The 23644-nt window shown below is 39.2% G+C and overlaps 1 protein-coding gene across 8 annotated transcripts in view; it reads left to right on the forward strand.

Moving 5' to 3' along the window:
• PAN3 (poly(A) specific ribonuclease subunit PAN3) overlaps nt 1–23644 on the forward strand; it is an 85269-nt gene that overhangs the window by 3959 nt on the left and 57666 nt on the right. For 6 of the 8 annotated variants that reach the window (XM_080376405.1, XM_080376404.1, XM_080376399.1 and 3 more), the window contains exons 2-4: nt 5655–5795; nt 12710–12831; nt 22940–23006. In XM_080376405.1, the coding sequence (XP_080232531.1) occupies nt 5655–5795; nt 12710–12831; nt 22940–23006 (330 nt within the window). The remainder of the gene's footprint in view (nt 1–5654; nt 5796–12709; nt 12832–22939; nt 23007–23644) is intronic. The other 2 variants (XM_080376401.1, XM_080376402.1) reach the window with 1 other exon arrangement.

The raw sequence follows: 23644 nt of genomic DNA on the forward strand, positions 1-23644 counted from the left end.
GGGCGGGGGCGCTGCCGAGGGGGGGGGGGCGGCGGGGGGGGGGGGGGGGCGGGCGGCGCGTTGTTCCTGCTCCCCGACACGCTGTGGTGCTACCGGAAACAAATAACAACAGCAATGGTGGCGGCGGGGGTCCCCGGGTCGCCCTCCCGGCCCGCTGCCTTGCCGCCGGGGCTGGGCGTCGCGGCGGTCCGCGGCGGGCGGGACGTGGTTGTACCGGCCGCCCTGGGGCGCGGTGAAGGGACCCGGCCGGTGCTGAGGGGCAGGAGCGGGCAGGTGTGTGTGTGCGTGGGAGGGGGCGCCCGGGACGGCTGGGAGGGGGCAGCAGCTCTCGGTCGCTTGAGCGCTGGGCTGGGTGCCGGCTCGCTGCACCCCGGTGCCCCGAGTCAGGGAGGCAGGGCTTTTTCGAGCAGGACCCTTGCATGGGGTCTTCCAAGCAACATATGCCGAGTTTCAGCTCTTAAAAGTTTTAAGTGCTCCGGCTGAAATGCTACATTAAAAATATATAAAATAGTTTTATAAAGTATTGTGTGCATCTCCCTTATCTGCTACTGTGAGCAGAAATTGCTTCTAACCCTTCCCCCCCCCCCCCCCCCCCCCCTTCAGCTTTCCTATGCAGCCCCTTCTCAAATGCTGAAAGTTCAGGTTGCCTGTACGCCGTGCAGAGCAGCATTGCTGCTCCTGCTTGGTTATGTATGCATCTTCCTACCGTGCGGTGCAGTAGTTGGATGGTGTTTGCAGTAAGCTGATTTTAATAATAATTCTTTTTGTAGGTAAAGCAGCACTTGGCAGCTAGGAAAATGTGCTCTTTCAGGAGCGTCATGTCCCTTCGTATGAGTATATTGAGCTTGGTTGCGTTATTGATCTCTGTCATAAACCTGGCATTTGTTTACATTAAATTACTTGACTACTAAATGCTCACAACCATATTTTTTCTGAAATTAGGATGCAGCCATGCTGAACATCCTGTATGTAGGTTTTTAGTGCTTAAGACGTGTTTCAGGAACCTGCAACTGCTGTTTTGCCAGGTGTGGTGAGCTTGTGCCACTGAGCAGTATTATCTCTGTAGTTGGTAGCTTGTCAGTGTCTACATTAACACAGCACTGTCATGTCTACTGTTCCAGGAGGAGCCTATAATATAAAATTGCTTAATGCTTCCTGTTAAAAGACACTATTTTCAGATTTTGATCATTCTGTCAAACTTCAGGTGTTGAAGCTAAAGTCTTTCTTGCCTTTTACTTTTTTTTTAACAGGTAGAAATATCCTGGAGAGATTCAGCAGCAATAAGTTGATCTTTGATCATTTTTCTTTTGGACACAGTTAGGCATGAAATACGCTTTTTCCCTATGCAAAAGGAAATCACCAAAATCTGTTCAACTAGGGGATTCAGGCTTGGGGAGAGGGTGCATAATTTGGCTTGGGGGTAAAATCTGGTATATGAAGGCTGTTCTTGTAAAAAGGAGTTCCAAAATTTGCCCAAGACTGAAACCTAAGAAAAAAACCACCCCAAACCCAAAAAACCTCAGAATTTGCTTGTGCTCAGAGGCTGATACTGCTGAGCAGTTAAATTTGAAGAACTTGCTTCTATTGAATGTATTAGAGGTGTAAAACTACATAGAGCTATATGCAGTCATACCCATTGTGAAGAGTGAGGGCACCAAGAATGGACAAACCCATTCCATTGCTACCAGTGATTACCTGCTGGGAAAGGCACCTCACTTGAAGTTATAGGAGGCAAAAGCTTGGACTGGTAGAAGAAAATCTGAAAGGAAGGAGACTATCTAGGGAAAAAAGGTGAGGAGAGAGGAATTGAAGAGCCAGGGAGCGGGCCCAGTTTCATATTTAAGCTTCCTTGCTTTGGTGTGTAGCTGTAAGGAAAATAGTTGTTCAAAATCTGGAGTTGATCTGTGTAGGTACTGACAAGCTAGTATGCAAAATCCTTACCTTGCTGATGAGCCATGGTGCTGATAGTGGGATTTCCAAGTGGATGGAATGAAAGAATTATTTCTATGGATGTAGGAAGTAATACACAAAGTTGCATTAAATAATAAAGCTCTGAGGTTATGAACATGAAATTGGGAGTTACCAAAAATCACCTGACTGTACAGTCTTACTGACTGTCTTCCTTAATTCAGAAGTATTTGGTGGTTTTTAGTTGTTGGATGCTGTCTTCTCTTCTTCCTTCCTCACTGGACCCCAGCCTCATTCAGTGCACAGAGCAGATAATGCTCATTGACTAATTAACTATGTAGTCCTATTTATTGTTAAAAGTGGGTCAGTGCCTCATTCTAACATGAGTGTTACTCTAATCCTGCTCTGAGTACAGGATTATTAATTTACTTACAGGTTTTCCTGTGGTAATCACAAAGGCTCCCCAAATACTAACATATTTTTACAACATAGGTGATAGGAATGTTGAGTGATAAGGAGATGAATGGTGAAAATACAAGAAATACTCCAGTGTAGAAGTATTTCAGTATGAAGGTATGGGGTAGAATGAGCAGGTGACATCCTCAGAGCTAACAAGAAGTATCTTGCATGACATGTGGTTAAGCAATTCTGTGTTGTAGATGTTTTGGATACTAACATCTGCCAGGGATTCCAAAAGTGATCACATATTCTTGGAAGAAAACTCTGCTTAAGATTATTAAATGTGAAAAAAATCATCTTTGAATCAGACTTATCTTTCCTTGCATATAGCTGAGAGCCTGCTGGGAAATCCTTGCCTCATGCTCATGCTTTTGTACACGTATCTGCTGCCGTCCAGCGTCAGAGATGAGGTAGTGGGCTAAACGTGGCTTTGGCCTGGCTGTGTGGCTTTATAAGTTCTTGGGGAACAAGGCTGACCATGCCAATGAGCTCTGCCTGCTCTCAGAAGACAGCACTGCTGCCCACTTCCCCCGCCCCCCCTCAAAAACTGACACTTGGAGTATATGTGTTCAAAGCACTGTTCCTTCTTCCCCCAGAGCTGTGAGAACTCAGCCTTCTGCATGGTTCACCTTCCCTATGTAAGGTGGCTAGCTGACCATCTACAAAATCGGAAATGTAGCTGGTATTAACTGTCTAGTTTGATTAAAAAAAAAAAAAAAGAATAGGACTTATAGCACAATATAGGACTTCAGTGACAAAAAAAAAGGGGGGAGGGAGGGAACAGAAATAAGTTTCCTCCAGATTTCTTAGCTGCCAAAATCTGTACGTGGTTCTTTTCTAATAGATGCATGTCCTGAGTGTCAGCCCAGGGAGCAGTAGTACCAATTCAGAGAAGGCTGTAGAAGGAGCAGAGGTTGGGAAATGACTGTTGCTTGGCATTTAGGGGAAAAGATTTGATTGATTAATAGGATTTTAAGGAGTAGCCTGGGGAAGGATGGGTAAGGGGCATAACAGCATGAAAAATTTCTCTTGTGTCTGTTCTCTGGCACTTTCCGACTTCTGTCAGAAGCAGACCAGCCTGCGTTGCAGCATGCTGCTGGGTCGTTCCTAAGGGCACTGTCCTTTCTTGATGCTGTGTGAGGGAGGGTAGAGAAAAATGTGGCATTAAAATGTGTCATGTCTATACAGAAGTGGACAAGTTAAAGTTGCACAGGTGACTGCAACTGTATTTGTTAGCTTTCTGGTACTTTAACAGATGTAATAATTTTTCGCAGGTAGATCTTGTACTGTATGTTAGTAGATAAAAGCTGAGGTATGGCTCTAAGCATTTATTAACTCCCATCCCGGTTTTTGCCATCAAGTACATGATACATAGCACTCGCTCATGTCACCTCGTCTGCCATTCCTACAGAAGCGAGCGAGCCGCGGAGCGCCCGGTGCTCCGGGGGCCGGCGGTGGCAGCAGCGGGTGGGCGCCGCTGTCCGGGGGCTGCCGCGGTGGAGCTGGCCACGGCGGCGGTGCTGCTGCTGCCGGGGAGCCCCGTGCCCGGGGTTAGGACACCCTCGCCTCCAGAGACATCTGGTCCTCTACCAGAAAGCCTTTCTCAAAGCCCTCCTAGGAAATCTGCTGAGATAACAGGCCTGCGTTTCTACGAGGCGCCCGCAAATGCTTCCCCAAGCGGCCTTGCTCTGTGTTTCACCCCGGCTGCTGAGAAAGCCTGTCTGTGAGGAGACTTTGTTGTCAGCCTGTGAGGTGGTGGAAAAAGGGTGTCAAGGCTTGAGTTGTGTTGAGTTACCCTCATAAAAGCATTATGGCTGTTTTTGTATCCCACCACCCGTGTGTGATGTGGATTGTCGCAGCAGCAGTGGATGGATCGTGGCCACCTCTGTAGCAACTCTGTGCAATCGCTTGGTGGTGAGCTTAGTGAGCATTACTGCTTAGGTTTTGTGAAATCCATAAATGTGCGAGGCTTGGGGTGGAAATGCCTATACATTTGTATACTTTCAGCTTTTGAAAAGGTGTTTAGGTCTTTACCAGTCCATTGCTTTTAAACAAAATGATACAGTGGACATAGAATAAAAGGAAAGATAAGCTATTCAGCAAAACAGATATTAAAGGTAATCTGTTGGATTACACTTCTTAATGCAATGAAACAATGGTCAGGATTATTCTAAATATGGATTTTTCTTATCTTTGGTAGCATTTCAGTGTTTACAGCTTGAAGTATTTAGAAACAGGCAGTTACCTCAAACTTACATTTAAAAGTATAGTTGTGGTATGTCACATGGTGGTTGCTTTTCCCTGGGTTAGTATGTTCTTTGCTTGTGTACAGGAAATAGGTATGCTAGTAGAGGTGTATGGTTAGAATTCTTTTTCCGAATCTGTTTGTACTTTTTGCAAGTGATGCTGTATTAGTTGTTGTATACCTCGGTTTTCTTTTTTACAGAGATGTTTCCCTTTTAATTTTCCTGGTGCCTTTTCCAGGAGTTGATAGATGATACAATTTTCATCTTGTTTCACTCTGAATATTTTTAAGAAATGGGAAGACAATTCCAGGAATTGAAGAGACATTTGGAGGCAGTTAGAGACAATTGAGAATTGAAGAGTAAAAACAATAACCAGTTAGAGATACATGGGAGAAAATGAAAAGTACTGATTTCACTTAATCACTTTGTGTCTTATGTGTCAGCTCCAGAAATCAGGAAATTATAGCTGTGGACTTTATTTTTGCTTTTATGTGTTTCATGTGGAAGTGAAATAAGGAGGAAAATTATTGGGGGGACCTAAGGAAAAAGAAAGGAGGGAAGGAAAAAATTTTCAAACTGCCAAGTTATACGGGATTTTGAGGGGCAGTTATAGCATATGAAACTTTAAAAATGGAATACACTATTAATTGGCTTTGAAATGGATTGTATCTGTTTATATACTTTGTGGGTTTTTGTTTTGTATGGGAAATCATTCAAAGTCCATATATTCCACAGGAATTACAGATAGCTGAGGAGTACTGGTAATTATTTGTTTCTGGTAGTACCCACCCTGTATTGGGTATTGAAGAATGTAAAGAAAGCACTATTACTGTTGAAATTGTTTTTCTGCTTCAAAGGCAAAGATGAAAAGGAGTGTGCGTGTGTGATAGCTACATTATGCGAGCAAACTCTATATGCAATATCTGAATATTTAAAGTTTTGATAATGTTTTGTTGTTTTTTTTTTTTTTTTTTTTTTAAGACACAGAGCATCCCCATTTAGTTTCTATCTAGCAGGTATTAGATAACTGATTTTTTGTAGGTGTCACTGTAGGAGTGGGCCTTCAGGAAGGATTTGAGTGCCCAGAAAATAGTGACCTTGGGGACCAGCTCAGAAAGAGTTCCATGTGTAAGGAACCACCTAGAAGCAAATTTAGACTGCTGCGGGAAAAGTGGAAAAATGGTAAGTGAGGGTGGGGTGATAAACACAGGCAGAAGCACTTCTGTAGAACCTCAAAAGCAGAAAAAAAAATCTTGGTTGTGAGGCAGCTGATGAAAAGGGGGTCAGTGGAGGGATTTAGATAGTAAGCTGATGTGGATGATGTTTTCCTGATCTGTTGCTTTCTAGTAAAGATGTAAAGCATTACGTGGCCAGAAAAATGGCGTGGTGAATCATTGTGTATTAGAGATGCGTTGGAATAGATCACGCTCTGTGTGTGCGCGCGCGCGGCGTGTATTCATTCCATGAGTCTTTCAGGAGTTAAAAAGTTCTGATTATGTGATTGTTTTTTTTGATTTTCAAAAATATTTTGTGCTTAGAACTTACTCGTATTTTTTAATTTAACTTCTGACAGCCTTTTACTCCTGACCTGTTTTTCTTTTAATTTGAGAATGGGGATTTAGAAAGAAAGTACAGATACACAAAGTGAGAGCAGTGAGGAGTTGTCAGGTTGTTTATGTGATAAGCAACTGCTGTAGTCTGTGGGTAGACTCCCTCAACTTCATTTGGTCTAATGCAATTGGCAGGAAAACCTTTTATACATTCTCCTCCATTGCTGTGAAAAATGTTGTAATGTTCTGTTCAGGTTATCTGCACGCATTTCATACAACTATTTATACAAAAACAAGTTCAATTTTAAGTACAGGGAGGCTGTTAAGAGCACAACCTTAAAGATGTGTGCTTTGAAAAATTTGATGCAGTTTATTCAATAATTTCATGCAATATATTAGGACTTATGAAAGCTTTTGGAGAGGTTTAGCTTTGAAAGCTATGATAGTAAAGAACTGCATTACTTTGAATTGCAGTCTCTGGTAACAGTAGTTCTGATGACTCTTTTTCAAAAGAAACAATTTTAATTTTTTTTATCGCTGTGCTTTTGGACTTGGTCCATCACAAGGAGTCTTGCTGCTCTAGACTCTGTGCCAACATTTGTATAGAAGAGAAGGATGGCACCTATCCTTGTTTTCAGTCTTTATAAGATACTTCTATGATGTGAAATAAATGAAAAAAAAAAAAAAGCCCAGTCACTGAATATTATGGTAAAAATTGCTGTTTTCCTTTGCTTGCCCATGAATATCTCATCGCCTAGTGGGAGTATTTGTAAATAAGGCAGCATTTCCTAAACTGTTTTGCTTCCTGTCTGCCTTTCAGCCAACTTGGTTCATTTGTGCTGTCTGCCCTCCAACTGCACTCTCAGTCATGGCATCGTAACCCAGGCGTGCACTTTTACTTTTGCCTCTCATGCCTGAGGGGTGTCATTCACTTTCTTTGTCTGTTGTCTATTTCAGTGATTCCTAGTCTGTTTCAAAAACATTGCATTAAATGGGAGCCATAAAACCACCAGAGAATCCACTTCCCCTAACGAGTTGCAACAGTAGTGGCACTGCAGGGACAGTAACACTGAGATGCATGTTGTAGTATGTATCCTGCTTGTGAGCTGTTAGAGCTGTACAAGTGAGGTTAACACCACAAGCACATGATTATTTGTTGATACAAACATGTCAGTATGAAAAAAGTAGGACAACCATAAGCCCCTCTGATGCCTCAGTGCTTCTAAGAGACTAAAAGAACACAAATCTTAGATGACTTGCCATAGATAGGCTTTGTACAAAAGTTTTATTGTTCTTGTCTCAATATTAGGATAGCTATCTTTGTGTAAAATTCCACTGGAGATACAGCATTGTAGTTTTTACTGCTTTGTATGTATCTGAGATAACACCTTGTCCTTGGTGTGCACATGTATGCAATAAGCCTATGATTCAGTTTACCAGGCTGTGTTGAGGTGAGAAGTGCCTGCACTGTTGCAGTACTGGGAGTTTAGATCAAGATTACTTCTATATGTAAAGTCTCTTCCCAGCGTAAAAATAATTATAGCACAGTTTTTTAAGCAGTGATAACAGCAAAATGAAATTATTTCAATTCATGTTTTATTACTTTGCCAGAAATCTTTGAATTGTTGCTTTGAAAAATATATCAACAAAAATCCATTGTGATCTTTCTTTAGCCAGCCCATTCATTTTTGTATATACGTTACTGTAAAGGATCCTTTTCTTAAGAACAATTTCTGAGATCAGTGCTGATACTAAGTTCATGAAAGAAGCAGTATAGGATATCTTACTACTTGTTTACTGGTTAGTAAAATGTTAGAAAGAAAACAGCAGAAACGCCATCTTTTCAGATAGTATTAGTATTCAGATAGTGCAAGTATTAGACAAAATGAGCATTAAAGTAAAACCAACTGAAACCCACTGATTCTGTTGAAGCATGTATGTTGAGTATATCACAGTAGTACTCAAGCACTTAAGCTGTGATGAGCTCCTTTGTTCCTGAAAAATGTCTTTGTAATAAGTGATGCAAAAATAACTATCTGCTTTTTTTCATCTTTGGTGCCTGCATCTGATGGGAAGCCTACTTTCTGCTAAAATTCTGTGGGAGAAGAATTATATAAGAAGATATTTATTTTTAATTGCAGTTGTCACATTAAGCTGCAATGTTACTCACCAAGCAAAAAATTACTAAGATAGTGTGTATAAAAAGTAGAAAAAGTCTTCTGAATTTCTCAAGATGTTTGATTTAATTTCTTTCCAGAATTGCCAGGATGTAACTTCTGGCTTTAATATTGACGGAATTTAGATGTTTCTTCTTGTTTTCACATGTGTGCTTACATAACAAGTTAGTATTTTTTTTTCTCCCCCGCTGGATTCCTAGTTGTTCCCTCACACATCCGTCTTTTCTTCTCAGATCTGCCTAGTCAACTTTTCTACTTTTGTAAGGAAGTTGTTGCTTCTCTCCAAGGAAGAGCCTGTTGAAAACATACACAATTTCAGTGCATGGGTAGTACTGTTACACAACAGAAACACACGTTCCTTTGACAAAAATAGCCAATTCAAGACTTTCCTAAAATTGTCAAAACTTACTTACCTGAAGTTATAATTGATGCTTTAAAAGAGAAAAGATATAAACCTCAGAGGAAGTTTTTTATTTGTTATTCTAATAATGTTGTGTGCAGAGTGTTTGAAAGTGTGTGCTTGCAATTGTTATATAGGGAAGATCTGGACAGGCATATTTGAATGTAGGGTCTGATGTAAATTAGTAAACACAGGGGAATAAAAACTTTCTAAGGACTAAGGTCTTCACTTTTCAGTTGAGACTTCTGATTCTTTTTAATACCACACCGCTCATGTGGTGAAGTGTGGTCACTTCTGAAGACCTTCTCCTGTGGATTGCTTATGATAAATCACTTCTTTTTTTCATGCTCTGAACTACTGTGGGCTTCCAGAAGCAAGTGAGAATTTATGATTTGCCAAATGTTTGGCAGAAGGAGGATAAAAGCCGCCTACCTCTCATGGAGAAGGCCAGGTGCCAAATACAGTAAAACTGCCTTGGCTGTTTAGGTGTTTGCTGACGTTTCATCACTGTAACAGCTGAATGTCCTTCTTTAACAGAAATGAAGTACGTTGTGAACACTTTCTTGATTCTACAGACAATGCAGGAATTACTTTCTTCTTTTTTTCCCTTTGTACTGATGTAAGCTGCATTTTTTCTGTTAGTCTTAGTTTTCTTGCTTGTTACTATAGGGAAGTTAGTTTAAGGAAGCTAGTGTTGTGTTTTCTTCTGAAGGCAATAGTTATACTTACCACTTCTAGAGCATTCTGTTCCAAATACGAGCTACTGCCAAGAAAACTGCCCTCTGTTCCACTGAGCTTACTTCTGATGGTTTTCTTTTGATTGTTCCTGAAGAATTTTTTTGGTGTCTTGGACCCCTCTGCTAGAGGTATGCAACAGAAAGCCTCATAGTTGAAAGCCATCTTGAAATTGCTATGGTACCAATAGAATTGAGTGGTACTGGAGCGGCACTGGAGTACAGTAATTTGTAGTTAATGGCACAAGGAGGCTGATTGGTATGGCCAAACCATTGCACTTCAGTAGAGACGTGTTCTTCACACAGCTAGAGAACAGAAAATACTCTGAAGTAGCTTCTGCTATCTGGAGTGCCCAGTTAGATATCTGTGTCCCAGCAGAAGGCCTAAATTGTAGCTTTGAGCAGCTTTAGGTGGTTTGAGTAGGCTTGCATAGCAAATACCAGCAGTAGAAAGGTAGCAGTGTAATTCCCAGCAGCATCTTCACCTTGCTCAGCTCTGGGGTTGCTGCCTGAAGCCTGCTCTTGCTTGCAACTTGAGTTGCCTGGCACTGAGGATGCTTCAGCCAGACTAGGAGCAGAGCAATCTGGTGCCGTACTTGTGCCCTAGCAAGGCTGCCGGCAGCAGTTCCAGTGCTTTGTTTGGAGATAATGGGTGACTGCAGCTGTACCAGGTGTCTGGAGTTAGTGGAGGTCAGCTCTGGGTTTTCTTTGCACCAAGGGGGCTCTTCACATGCCATGCTGCTGAATGTGGCAAAATTTGCAAGGCTTTGCTTTCCTCTTTCCAGCTGTAAGGATATTGTGTATTAACTGTATGTGCTGAATGGAGAAATGAAGGTATGTGGGTTCTCACATTGACTCTAGCATAGTGAGGAGCAGTGCGAGAAGCAGAAAGAATTGGGTGCTGCTTATTTCTTCAACAGGGGCTGAAGGGTTTGTAAAGCTGTTGGTGTAATTTGAAGGAGTCACTAGTTCGTTAAAAATTGGATAGAATCTGGAGTTTGACAGAAGTGTAAGATGAAATAGCAGTTATACTGCGGAAATTATATAGTGTACCTTGAAATGACAGTTGTCCCTGGAAATGAAACAGTTTCTCTTTGGTCTTTTACAGTCAAGATGTAACATAAAAACTGCAGCAGTTTTTGATAATGGCTGGAATGCAGGCAGAGAAAGCTATATTGGAAATGCATTTTTAGGATAAATAAAAAAATGTGAACTGTGAATAATTTATGGGCAAACCAGACTGAAACTACTCCTAATTAAACACGGATTTACCATCTTTTTGTTTTCTTGTGTGAATGAGTCCTAGTATTTTTCATGATGCCTGAAAATGCTTGTGTTAAAATGCTAACCTTGACAGTGTGAGTTAGAGACTGACTGTAGCAGGCAGGATGAGACAGTAACTGGCATTACTGCAGACGTTTTCCCTGATTAATATTTTCCCTGATACAATAGTTCAACCATAAAATACTTTTCTTAGGCTTTTGAATGTACATTACCTAAATGAAGGCAAAAGAGGGACAGACATTTAAAGGACAAATACAAAAAGCTTTGTCTTTTTTAGGGTTGTAGCAAGAGGACTTCTGAAGTTTCTGTATGTGGCTGGCTGTTCTTTTGAAATTATGAAGAAGCATCTAGGGCACGCATAGTGGAGGGAACTAAAAGAATAGGAAAATAAAACTAACTTTTAAAACTTAAAAAAATATTATGTTGCAATTTGTTAGTAGTTGGCATCTTTAAAGTTTCTTAGGTGTCTTTCTCAAACCTGCAGAGTATACAGATAATGTTCTAGAGTTGGCAGCAAGAATATTTTTTGCTTGCAAAGCTGATATAGATTGCCACAGAGGTATTCAGTTTATTTCATATCTTTCACATACAGCTCTTCATTCGAGGTGCTGTTGGTGTTTACCCCTGGCTGGCTAGTTCATACAGCTCCAGGCTCAGGGAGTGCAGCTGGGCAGTCTTTCCTTCTGTTTGTAGTATGGCTGCTGACAGTCATTCTCTTCCAGCCCTTCCTATGATTTCATCTGGCTGTACTTCTTTTGCTGTTTCCTGTGCCTACAGCATGGAAATGGCTCACCAGGTTATGTAGTCTCTTTTGGAGGGAAAATTCCCATTCTGATTAAATTTTGAGGGGTTATAGTCAGTGTTCCTTTAGCTCAGCCACAAAGTTGCATTTTATTTCCTTTGAGGATTAGGATCAGGAAGTTGTTTCCAGGTGTCACCAGCTGGCTATGAGTCCTCCCAGAAGTTCAAGTCGGATAGTGTGGTACAGGATGTTCTTCTGAGTTGGATGTGTGCCTTCCTACCTTGGAGCTACCAATTACTCATGCCTGTTGGCTTGCAGTGGCCTGGCCGTACTGATTAGTGTCTTTATGACTTTCTGTGGGTGTTTTTTGTGGAAGCTTAATTTGAACTGAGGCTTGTGTATACTATTGTAAACTTTTTTTTTGTTATCCAAGTAATACTTGCTTGAGTGTTCTGTGTTAATTATGACTGCTGCTTTTTTGTTCTTTATAGTTTCGTAGTATTGAATTAATTTCTTTGCAGTTAAACTACTGTAATTGTATGTCAAGGCCCTTGTTTCTAGACAGGGGATTAATTTCTTAGATCTTTCACACTTGCTTTCAGTCTTAAAGACTCCTTTTGGCTGCTTTTCATGCAATTGTTGCTGCTTTATGAAGTATGAGATAATGAAAATAATCTTATGTTCTTGAGGAAGCTTTTAAATCCTTTCACACAAAGCACAAACTTTTTGAGATATTTGTAAGTGTACATTTTCTGTGTTACCCTTTAAAAGAATCAGTACATCAAGTTAAAAAATCTACTTGACAGTTATATTTCCAAGATGGATAGGCAAGAATATAGGTTTTCTTAAAATGAGCTTGCCTTCTAGTTTTTTTAGTTGATTTATTTTCTTTTTGATATAATTACTTTCCTTGTTGTTCTTGTTTCTGAAGTTCAAACTCCTCATTGTCTCTGTTAAAGCTTTTCACTTTTCTGCCTCTTCCTGCATTTGTGCTGTAACTTCATGCTGCATATGCTGTCATTTAGCAACCTCTTTCGTAGTTTCTTTTTCATACGTTTTTAGTTGCTTGCTGAGAAGATAGGTTTGAAATACAGCATTACCAACCTTTTCCTATTTTACCCCCTGCCAAAAAAATATGTAAGCAATATTAGCAAATAAACCCATGGTAAACTGATTTTTTTCTGAAATGTATTTCTTTTTTTGTTTTAGTTCCTGGAATAGATGGCGGTGGGTTAGCTGATGCTAGTCTCACAGATTCCTACTTTAGCACCAGCTTCATTGGCGTTAATGGATTTGGAAGTCCCGCTGAAACAAAGTATCCCATGATGCAGGTAATAGCAGTGAATTGTATGGTGTTTTATTAGTTCTGGCTAGCATTACACCAAAAAGGGAAAACTGTTCAAGAAGCAGGAAAAATGGAGCCTTCTGGAATGTGTCGTCTTGTAGGATATACTGAGTATATACTCACTTTAATCTTGCAAGTGGAAATGACACAGTATCATTGCTTTAAAATTAGTCTGTTTTTATTGACACTTATCTGAGCTGTTGTGTTGGGCTTTGCTACATATATTACCTCTGTGTTCCTAGATTTCTTTTTAGGCTTATAGCTTATTTTGATAGCCTTTTACTAAATATGTAAAAATCAGATTTTCAAAAATCTCAGAGATCAGAAGTCACTGAAGCGAAATGTGAACTGTCAAAACTGTAAATTACTAGGCAAAAATGTCAGAATTTGTAAACTCAGTCTCTGGTGGTGTTCAGTTATGTTGAATTCACATTTAAAGCTTCTGAAATGTTTTCTTTTATTTATAGTGTTCTGTAGATGTTGGCATAGGAACTCCCATGAGGTGGAATTTATTGTGTAGGTAGTAGTATGCAAAATTTACAGCAAAAGGCTGTTGTATTTAAAAGCTAAATGAGTATCTATTGAGTTAACACATGAAATACTATAATAACTCCTGCAAACTGTTATGCTTTTTAAAAGCTGAAAAGAAGGTGGTTTCTCCCTGTACTCAAAGGTTTAACAAACCGGTTTCTGGTAAATGAAAGAGAGCACAAGTCAAACAGTTTGCAATGAGTCCTGACAACAACTCTCTTCTTTTGTATCAAGGAAACTCTCCTTGTGAGCTTACTTTGATCTCAGTTGTGGCTGTATTATGGATTGAAAAATAACTCAGCGAGAGGTGGGAAATAATTAGGTGTGTTCCCTTTTTTCTTTTCATTTTTTACTGCATGTTTTCAAGAAGGCTGGATTTTCTCATTTGACAGAATTGCAAAATTATGGAAATGTTATTACTAAAAATTATGCATGATTTAAAAAGAAAAATTTTAATCTCTGATACTGAAGCTGTAAGTTACAAATTTTGGTATCACTGAGATCATATAATAGTGCAGTCATTTTGTTTTATATTATTCAACTGTATTCTATAGAAACACTGCTGCCTTTCTAAACACAAATTTTAAATTATAACTTTCTTCTAGAAAGACAATAAGGCACGCATTTAACATGGATGCTCATAGGATTTTTAAATACTTTATTAATGCCTGTGAGATTACAGTCAAGGCATTGTGTTTCTCTTTGAGAAAAAGAGAAGTAATTGATGTGCCTCTTACCGATTGGAGGCTAAGGAAAATTACTTCTGAAGTAGGATTTCATTAGTGTTGAGAAAGCGCTTACAGGCATTAAACCACAGTTTAAAAAGCATTCTTATATTGATTTTTTTTCTTCCTTTGAATCATGTCATTTAAGTTTGCATAGGTAAAACTGGTAATGCTGTCTGTTTTGATTGTGTGTCAGTTTCTAAATTAAGTCCATACTGACAAACTTTAGGCACTTGGAATGTGGTTTTCCTTATCAGCCTTTTGGAGACCAAGATGAGGGAAAAATCTTAGTGACTTTTAATAATGCTAACGCTTTATGTTTTGGAACAGAGACTTTAATTCTGATAGATTGGTGGTTGTGTCAAGGATATACCCTCTGCACTCGCTCTGAAAATTTGCCCAGATTTCGTCAGTTGATTAAACCTTTGCAAAACTGGTTTATATAGACCCACTGGAGACTTCCTAGATGTTAGATAATTTCCCAGTGATGTAGTCTGCATTGGCGTGTTCCAGCTTGAGTACATTCTTGTAGTTACAGCTCTGGCCTAATCTAGGCCTTGCCTGAACTCTGAACAGGAATGCTGATCTGCTTCATTTCTCTCCTTCCTTTTCTTCTACTTCAGACTGAAGCAGCATGGAAGTGGATCTGTATTTAATGAAAAAGAGCTGCATCTGTGTTAGTTGGAGCAGAGGGGTATGTAAGGGAAAAGAGGCGTGCTGTGGGCTTAGAGAAACTGAGCTGAACATAAGTGAATAAGGAGCTAGGAAAGACTGAGAAAAGAGGCTGAAACAAAGAGGAGATGTTGATGGGACACTCACAGAATGGGGACTGGAATTACACAAGTGAAATACACAGAAATTGGGACAAAGAAACAAATTGGCGTAATGCAAAGTTGGGTTGAATTAGGGGCATGTGTCTATTTCTCTCCAGGTCCTTGAATCAAACTAAATATACTGAAAAGTTAGTGTTCTGCCATTAATTAAACATCAGAAGTATTCTGTAATATATCTTACTAGCTCTTAGTTTTGCTTTTGCAGATGAAACATCTGTTCCATGTATGAATTACTTGGTCATCTCTGGTGGATCTGTCCAGTTTACAAATAGGTGCATGAGTGATGCAATGTGAGGAGACTTTTTCAGCTTGTTTTTTAAAACTGGGAAATTGCACAAACATGCAAATAAACACACTGCTGGAAAAACATTAGTAAGATACAATTAGATGTTAAGAAATGTTATGTTTTGGTTGATAGTGCAGCCTTGAGGTTATATATTGAGATTTATTTCTCATTACGTTGTATAATTCAGTGGGAAAATTATAAGTGGGACTTATGCAGGACACAACATGCATGGTGCATGTGTAACAAGCATCCATTTGATAGTTGGTTAAGTGTTCATCTAATGGTTCCATGCCTTATTTCTGCATGCTGTTCACATCCTTCTTGGGAAGACTGCTAGTTGGCAGTGTGCTTTCCTGTGCAGGTAACGTTATTGCATCCAACTGTGGAATGCTTTCCTTTATGAAAGAAGAAAGTAGTTTGCGTTTTGTAGAATCATGGGAAGAAAAAGGATGGCAATTAAACAACATCCCCTCCTTACCCCGCCTGCCCTGCAACAGTGTTAGCAAACTAGAGACCCCAAAGTTTTTGAAACTAACCTATACAGCTGGAATGTGAGGAACAGTTAATGACCACCTGTAAAAAGCTTGGTTCAAGTTGCTTAATTGGCCTCAATCTAGCAAAGATAGTAATAGTCACTGTCTTCTGGGTAATGTTCATTTTCTTTTTACCATGAGACAACTTTCTGCAGTCCATGTTTTAGTCAGTAGATGCCTTCCAAGATAATCATCAGGGATTCAATCAATGAGTCTTCTCGACTATTCCCAATTAATCTCCAGAACGTGTTTGTCACGTGTAGCACGTAAAACTAAGGTTTGTTGAAAAGAATGTGATTGTGTATATTTGGGTTATCAGAACACATGTGGAGCCAGGCTCCCTCAAGCAAAGCTGTATCGGAATTTTGCAATCATCATGCTTTTGCTTGCAGTGTGTAATTTATGTTACAGTGCTAATTAAGGAACAAAAGGAAGGAAAGTAAAAGTGTATCATATCATGATGAATTGGGGAGGGGAGGTGCTTCTTTGATCAGAAATAAAATGACTAATGGTCAACATTTCTTCAGAATGGGTATTTCTGACTTTGAGATTTCATTTGTATGTGTTGAAGAATACTGAAGAGATCTAGAACATCTAATTGCGGTTAGATTAGTGGTGAAGACGCAATTAATGTAATGTTCAGTTTGCAGTGGTAAAACAGCAAAAAATCCTTGGTACAGTTTGGAATAGGTAAGATTTTTAAAGTAGCCATGGCTCTAATTCTTCTTTTTTCTTTCTTTTTGAAAAATAACTCTTTACCTCATCCTTCCATGCCTCCTGCCTCAAAGGTCTTTGCTGTTAACCAGGCTTTCATTGCCCCCCATTGGCCTCTTCTGTTGTTACTTACTAGTTTCCTATTGATTAAGTCTCCTGTCCTCATTGGTTTGCATTTTCCTGTAATACAGTTTTGTTTCATCTGTCTTTTCTTCCCTGTATCTGCTGTGCTTTTATATACTGCATTAGCAGTATTGGCTTCCAGCTTATCAAAGCATGTATTTTCTGTTTTTCCCTTCTCTAACTAATAACAGAGCAGGCCTGAATAACACGTGGTCCACAGGCTGCATGCTGTCCTCGAAGCTGTTCTTTTTCTGTTTTGGCAGTGTAGCAGCAGCTGCCAAGAGACAGTCAGAGGTGTGGTTCAAGAAGTAGCTTGTTGCTTTTTGGCTTTCCCAGAAGTGAAGAGGCAGGAGCTGGCTGGCTGGGATGCCTCTGATGCTTGGCTGTTTCCTCAGCTGCTCTGTGTGTGCCACTTGGCTGGCTGGTGTCTGTGTTCCACTGGCATCAGTGCTGCCCCTTGACTAACTTGTGGCTTGATCAAGGATACAGGTGCTGTGGGAAGGAGCTTTAGTAGTATTTTGTTGGGATATTAAAAGGGTATTGGAGCAGGATGAGATAGAGGAGTGTCTTGATGTTAAAACTTTTAATGTCTTCTTAGAATTGAGCAATTTGGTTGTAAGAGCATAAAACAATAGAAGGTGTCTTCATGCATGTTGCTTCACAGAAATCCGGTTTTCCTTATTTTTTGTGGGATGAGATAACTACATAGCTTTCATTGGACTGCAGGTTATGTAGAAAGTAAGAATCACAACTTTTTAATTAATCACCCTAATGAAAATGAAAAAGGTGCTAACAGCATTCAATGTTGAAGTTGACAAGGCCAAGTAATGGAGAAGAATTGGTCTTGCTTGCTTTCGCTCTGCTAATTTTGGTATACTAAGCATTTTTGAAAAGCCTGAGAAGTAGAGACCATGTTCACTTCAAAGCCTTGCAGCTGAGTAAACACAAAGACCTTTGTTCCCATTGCTGCATCTGCAGGAGTTGAGCAGTAAAACTCTCCTTATAACACAGAAGCTTGTAAGTGTCTTCAGTTTTTAACTGTTGAGAACTGAGTGCAACTACAGACATGCTATTTTAAAAATGGAATTATGCAGTTGTTTACATAATGCTTTCTGAAGAAATCCAGTTGCTTCAGCTGAAACAGTTGAGTGGGACATGCTTTAGATGGTGCTGAATACGCTAACTGTGGAAGACAAGTTTTGGGTTGTTTAGAAAGGAAAGCAAAAGGTATTACCCTTTGTAGGTCACAGAATCTGACAACCAAACAATGATTTGGTTGTGACAATCTCATTCTGCAAGATGACTTCTTTTATAGTTCAATTAACATTACTCTAAAAATTACAAAAATATTTTGAAAAATAGTTCCAGTAGAACAGTATTAAGATGAATAGAGTACCTTGTAACATACTACAAAATATTTTGAGATAACACATTTAGCACAGGAATGACCCTGAGGGAAGTGCTTATTTTCTTAGGGTTAGGGCAAGGAATATGGAGACATAGGGAACAAAGGATATCTCATGTATTTTGGTGAAAAGAAGTGGTGGTGAAGAAAGCAAACCTCCTCACTTAAGTCTTGTACCATAAGCTATGTAAAATTAGATCTCACTATGTGTAGCAAAGCTTTATTCATCCTCTATCTTGTTGAGAATTTTGTAGCTATGTACTGGAGTGAGATGAAAGCAAAGTGAACTTGTCTTAAGTGCAGCTGTAATTCTGGGTTTCGTTATTGAACATTGAAGGATGGAGGCAAGGTGGTGTATACCTTTAGAAGGTGGGAATATTTCTTGTAACACTTCTCTTCCTAGCATACTGCACCAAGGAAGTATTGAGAAGAAGGTGAATGGTGCCCTGGGCTGCATTAGGTAAAGCATTACTAACAGGTCCAAGGAGGAGATCCTTCCTGTCTGCTCAGCGCTGGTGAAGCCACACCTGGAGTGCTGGGCCTCTTAATACATGAGACATGGACATACTGGAGAGAGTCCAGCAAAGGGCTGTGAAGATGAGGGGACTGAAGCATCTTTCCTGTGAGGAAAGGCTGAAAGAGCTGGAACTGTTCAGCCTATAGAATAAAAGGCTCGGGGGGAATCCCATCCATGTACATAAATACCTGAAGGGAGGGTGCAAAGAGGATGCAGTCAGGCTTTCTTCAGTGATGCCCAGTGACAGGACCAGAGGCAATGGCCACAAATTGAAACAGAATGCTTGTTCCCCCTGAACATCAGGAAACACCCTTTCATTGTGACAGTGACTGAGCACTGGCACAGGTTGCCATCATTGCCACAGGAATTCCCATCATTGGAAATATTCAAAAGCTGTCGGGACATGGTCCTGGGCAACCAGCTCTAAGTCACCTTGCTCGAGCAGGAGGGCTGGACCAGTTGGCCTCCAGAGGTCCCTGCCCACCACAACCCTTCTGTGATTCTGTAAAAAGTATCTAATCCTCAAAACTATTATTAAAATAGCAACCCAATAGGACAATTATTTTTACAGTGCTGTTGATCCGCTGTCAGTGTGTCTTAAAAGTCTGTGAAAATAAAACTTAAAAACCTTAAATTGCAGCAGTTCTGAATAGGAAATTTTAGTATGCAGTAGGCTGTCTTAATGTCTGGGTGAGATAGTGATTCAATTTGACAAAAGTTTCATGTTTGATGTAGTGCCTTTTCACAGTCTTTTCTTAAGAGATGAGTAACTTTGAGTAATCCTGGAGCTTGAAGGAGTAAAAGGTTCTGAATGAGCATATTCCCATCCTGTAACTTAATTGCTTGAATTTTCAGGAATTAACACAGTATTCTGAAAAATGTTATTTCTCATTTTTTCTGTGAAAGTAAAGAGCTTGTAATTTGTTACTGGTGGAAGGGTCAACAATGGAAGGACTTGAAGCTGAAGCCTCAGGTTAAATCCTTGGACAGAGATGAATGTGACTGTTTTGTTCTGCAGTAGCTTTCTTTTGAAATGTGAACAGAAACAACTTTTTAGTTCCTTTAAAGGGAGAGGAGCAGGATGTATGCCAGTCAGCCTAGTTGAATTTTAACTAATGCTTAAAGAATTTAAATCAATCATAGTAATAGGCAGGCAAAGAAAAGGATTTTACATGGAACTGAGTGATGGTGGTATGGCACTTGGTTATGTTATGACAAAGTTGCCTTACTATATTAACTTCCTTATGGTGAAAGTCATGAGGTACTAAAAAAGCCTGAAGCGATCATATGTGCATGGTTGCCTTGCCTGGCAGGCTTAATAGTTTTCTTCTCCTGTTCGTGATTGCTCTTACCTTTCTGGAGCTTTCATCCTTTGGGCTTGAGGCTCTTCTGATTGCATTCTTGTTTTGAAATTGAATTTGTATGAAACAACATTAGAAGAGATTGGGAAGCGTTATTTAAAATCAAAACTGCCTTCTGCAAAACACAAACAACAAATAGTACTTGAGTTTCCCTTTCTTTTTTTCTTTCAAGACATTTTCAACCCGACTTGGTAAAAATCGGATGCAGGAATAACTTTCATTAAGGCTAAATGCTTTTGGTGTGGTGAAATTTTTAATATTAAAACAGTTTACAAATCCTTTGCTAATTACATGCAGGTCTTCTATGAATAAAGTTAAGGTAAGAAGCTTGTGCCTGTGTAAAAAGTGAGCAAAATGAAAAATTCATGAGTGGTGGAGGTTTTTAACCTCCTTCAAGGTACAGCTTACAAGCGGTTGTTAAAGCAAGAGCTGTCCCAGATCAGTGAGAGAAGCTTTGTTTTTTCAGAATCCTTATTCATGTAAAATACATTTGCACCTTGAACAAGACTTGACTTTGTAAAAGAACGGTTGATGTTCATAGGCTTTGTTTGCATTGTGCTTTCAGAATTTTGTACTATGTGTTTTGTTGCAAACTGTCTCGTGTGCACTATATGTTTTTAGTGATTATATCAGCACTGATTTTCATCATTGGAGACACCTATTCATATCGCAAGTCCGTTGATTAAATGCTTAACTCCTGGACTTGAAGAGATAGAATACTGATGTCATAAAAGTGCTTTGATTCCAAGCTTAAGCGGTATACTTACACATCTTTGATACTGACCCAAATTTAAATACCATATTTATCCCCATTCTGACAGACCATTACCTTTTGCATTAAAATCATTATGAAAAACTGAGTGTATAAATAGACATTAACACGATTTTTATATACACCTGGACAATTTTTGTGCAAATCTGAAAGAAACCACTTCCTTTTATAAAGATCAGTGTGGATGTGTGCCAAGAAAATAATGGGGATGCTTTTCGAATATTTGTGAAAACCATTTAATGTCTTTCCATTGCTTAGTCAGGAATTGAATATGATGTATGAATAGTTAAGCTACTATAATCCAGCATTTATTTATTTTGATATATTCCTATTCTTTGATATCTTTCCTATTTTGGTGGTGCATAGTAGGATGAGCATTTCTGAACTGGGGCAAGATCATTAACTCACTGTGGGCCTGCCAAAGTGTTACCTTGTTTTATAGAAATAAGTAAACTTTGCTTTACTAGAGGCATCCCCTTTGTGTAAAGAACTGATTGTTGATGACTGACCTTTTAGCGAGAGTTACGTTGTGTCAGTTCAGTATATTTAAGAAATAAGACAAGTGGCATCAAAATAAGGAAAGTGTATATAGCAAGCAGGCTTATTTAAGTCTTGAAAAAGTGGAAGTGTTTACATATAAAGTATTTACATTATGAAGTATTTAAATGTGTGTATTACATGTATTGTCCTATAGTTCTGTTTCATATAGTACTAATACTTGTAATCAATGAAGAGTTGCATCAGAGAAGCCTGAACGATGGTAGAAAGCTTGCTGCAGCAATGGAGCACAGATAATGGAAATAATACGTGGGGGAATAAAGCACTGAGGGATTGTTGAGAGGGTACCATTTGAAAATACCTGCTGAAGAACCTGAATTTTACCAAAGCTTTCTTCAAGTTACTTTTCTAATCGTGCAGGCTATTGTTTTTTACAACTCGCTTTCCATATAAAAACTACTTAACATAATTTATTTGTTCTTTTAGATACAATTATTAAAAGCTGAAGCTTCTGGTGAGCTCAGTGGTAGTATGAAAACTGCAAATGTTGAGAAATTTGAACTGCAGTAGGTTTGCATTTCTACCATGTTAGATAATGCTCTACCTTCTATTGGTTCTCCTCTATTCTTGCCAAATTTACTCCAGAATATTGATCTTTCTTGTCAAGAATTAGATGTAATGGTGTTGAAGTATAACGTAGGAAGCTTCTTGCCCTCTGCCATCAACATTGAGGTTGGTTGTGGAAAAATGTAAGCATAAAGAGCAAATCCAGTGACCAGTTTTGAGTCTTGGTCTGTGTCTAGACTACTAAATTAAACATGCCTGGAAACTTTCCTTGATGCTTAGGGCCAGCTGGCACAAAATGGCCTGTTTGTGCAGATGTACACTCACTCAGTAAAGCAGAGGCTGCATGCAAACTGTCTATTTGAAGGGATCTCAAACCTTTTCGCTGCTGAATAGTGCTTGGAAGTTGGCTGGGAGACTCCTGGTTGGCATGGGCCAAAAGCATGTCAGGGAATATTTTAGCAAATTACTGGTTGTCTCTCTCAGTGATAGAGAACACTTCCTGACCTTGCCTTGCTTTTCTTCTCACACCTTTTATTCTTTTGAGAGACTGGTCAAAGAAAATAATAAGCAGGAGTTAGAAGAGACACTTTCGAACTTCTCTGTCAAAGCAGTGGTAGCTTAACTTAAGTCTAGTTTATTTGCTAGTCTGTGTCTCTAGAGGAATGTGGGAGAAGCAGGTGGAGTCAAGGAAGAACGCTGAGAGGTTTTCAGATGTCCCGATGGCTTACAAGGTTCACATGATTTTGCTGAAAGGTCTCAAAAGGTTACTTTGTTTCTAAGAAGAATGCTATACTAATTTGAGTATTTTTCATTGGAAAAGTTTCATGTTGTGATGGTAGTGTATAATAAAGGGAGGAATTGTTTCAGGAGTACAGTGTGAAAGAATGTTTAAAGGAGATAAGTAAGTAGCTTATCTAACATTTTGACAACGTACAGGAAGACAACCACAGGTTTGGTAGACCCTCCCAAATTAGAAATTTGTGAAGATAGTGTTCCGTTTTAATATACGGTCATTTTAGGTTTGCATTGCTCTCACGCAAAATGCTTTATTTTACTAAATGTTTCTGTCAGCGGCAAATCACTGTCTGCTTAGAGTATTTATTAAATAGGGAATGAACACAGGTTTCATAGTCTGTTCTTAAAACTTTCTAGATGTCATCCCCAATGCCTTCACTTAGTCCATTATAGCTTTAATTTACATGTACACTTTTGTCTTTTTATTTTTGCAGAGGATGACAAATAGCAGCAGCTCCCCTAGCCTTCTCAATGACAGTGCCAAGCAGTATGCAGGCCATGGTAAGTACGTTTAAAGTAATAAATTTCCAAACATACTTTAATATGTAAGAGATTCACTTTTGAAAAACTGAGCCTTAAGGGTGGGGTTTTTTCCCCTCCTCTGATTTGATTTGAGATACAGTAGAACTTTTTTTAGCAGTATTGTATTGTGATTACTTCTAAAACAAAGCTGAAGTGCTACAGAACTCATACATTTTTGAGCCTTCCCTTTGCTGCAGTAGGGAAAAACTAAAAAAAACCCCAAACAAACCACAACTAAAACTAAAAAAAAAATAACATTATTGATCTTGTCACTTCAAGTGAAATGCTACTTTGGATATCCACTGTAAAGCACTGATAGCTTAAACATTTCTGTTGCTCTGCAGTAACATCCCTTTTTATAGTGCTTTTGAAGTAAGTTGTTGTGTGGAATGAATATACAGGTTTTTATTCTTAAATTTAGGATGTATGAGTTTTGTGAAATGTATCACATAACTGATGATTTTTAATAGCTGTTGAGTTTTGTCTTGTAAGCAGTACTTTACCTCTTACAATTTTTTCCCTGCTAACAGGGAACATGGCTTTTAACTGAACAAAGTGTCTCTGTAGCGCAGGCCTTCATAATCACTATACTATTGTGGAGGGTATAGTGAACTTCT

The sequence above is a fragment of the Falco punctatus genome, assembly GCF_963210335.1.
Source record: "Falco punctatus genome assembly, chromosome: 2".
Lineage (NCBI taxonomy): Eukaryota > Metazoa > Chordata > Aves > Falconiformes > Falconidae > Falco > Falco punctatus.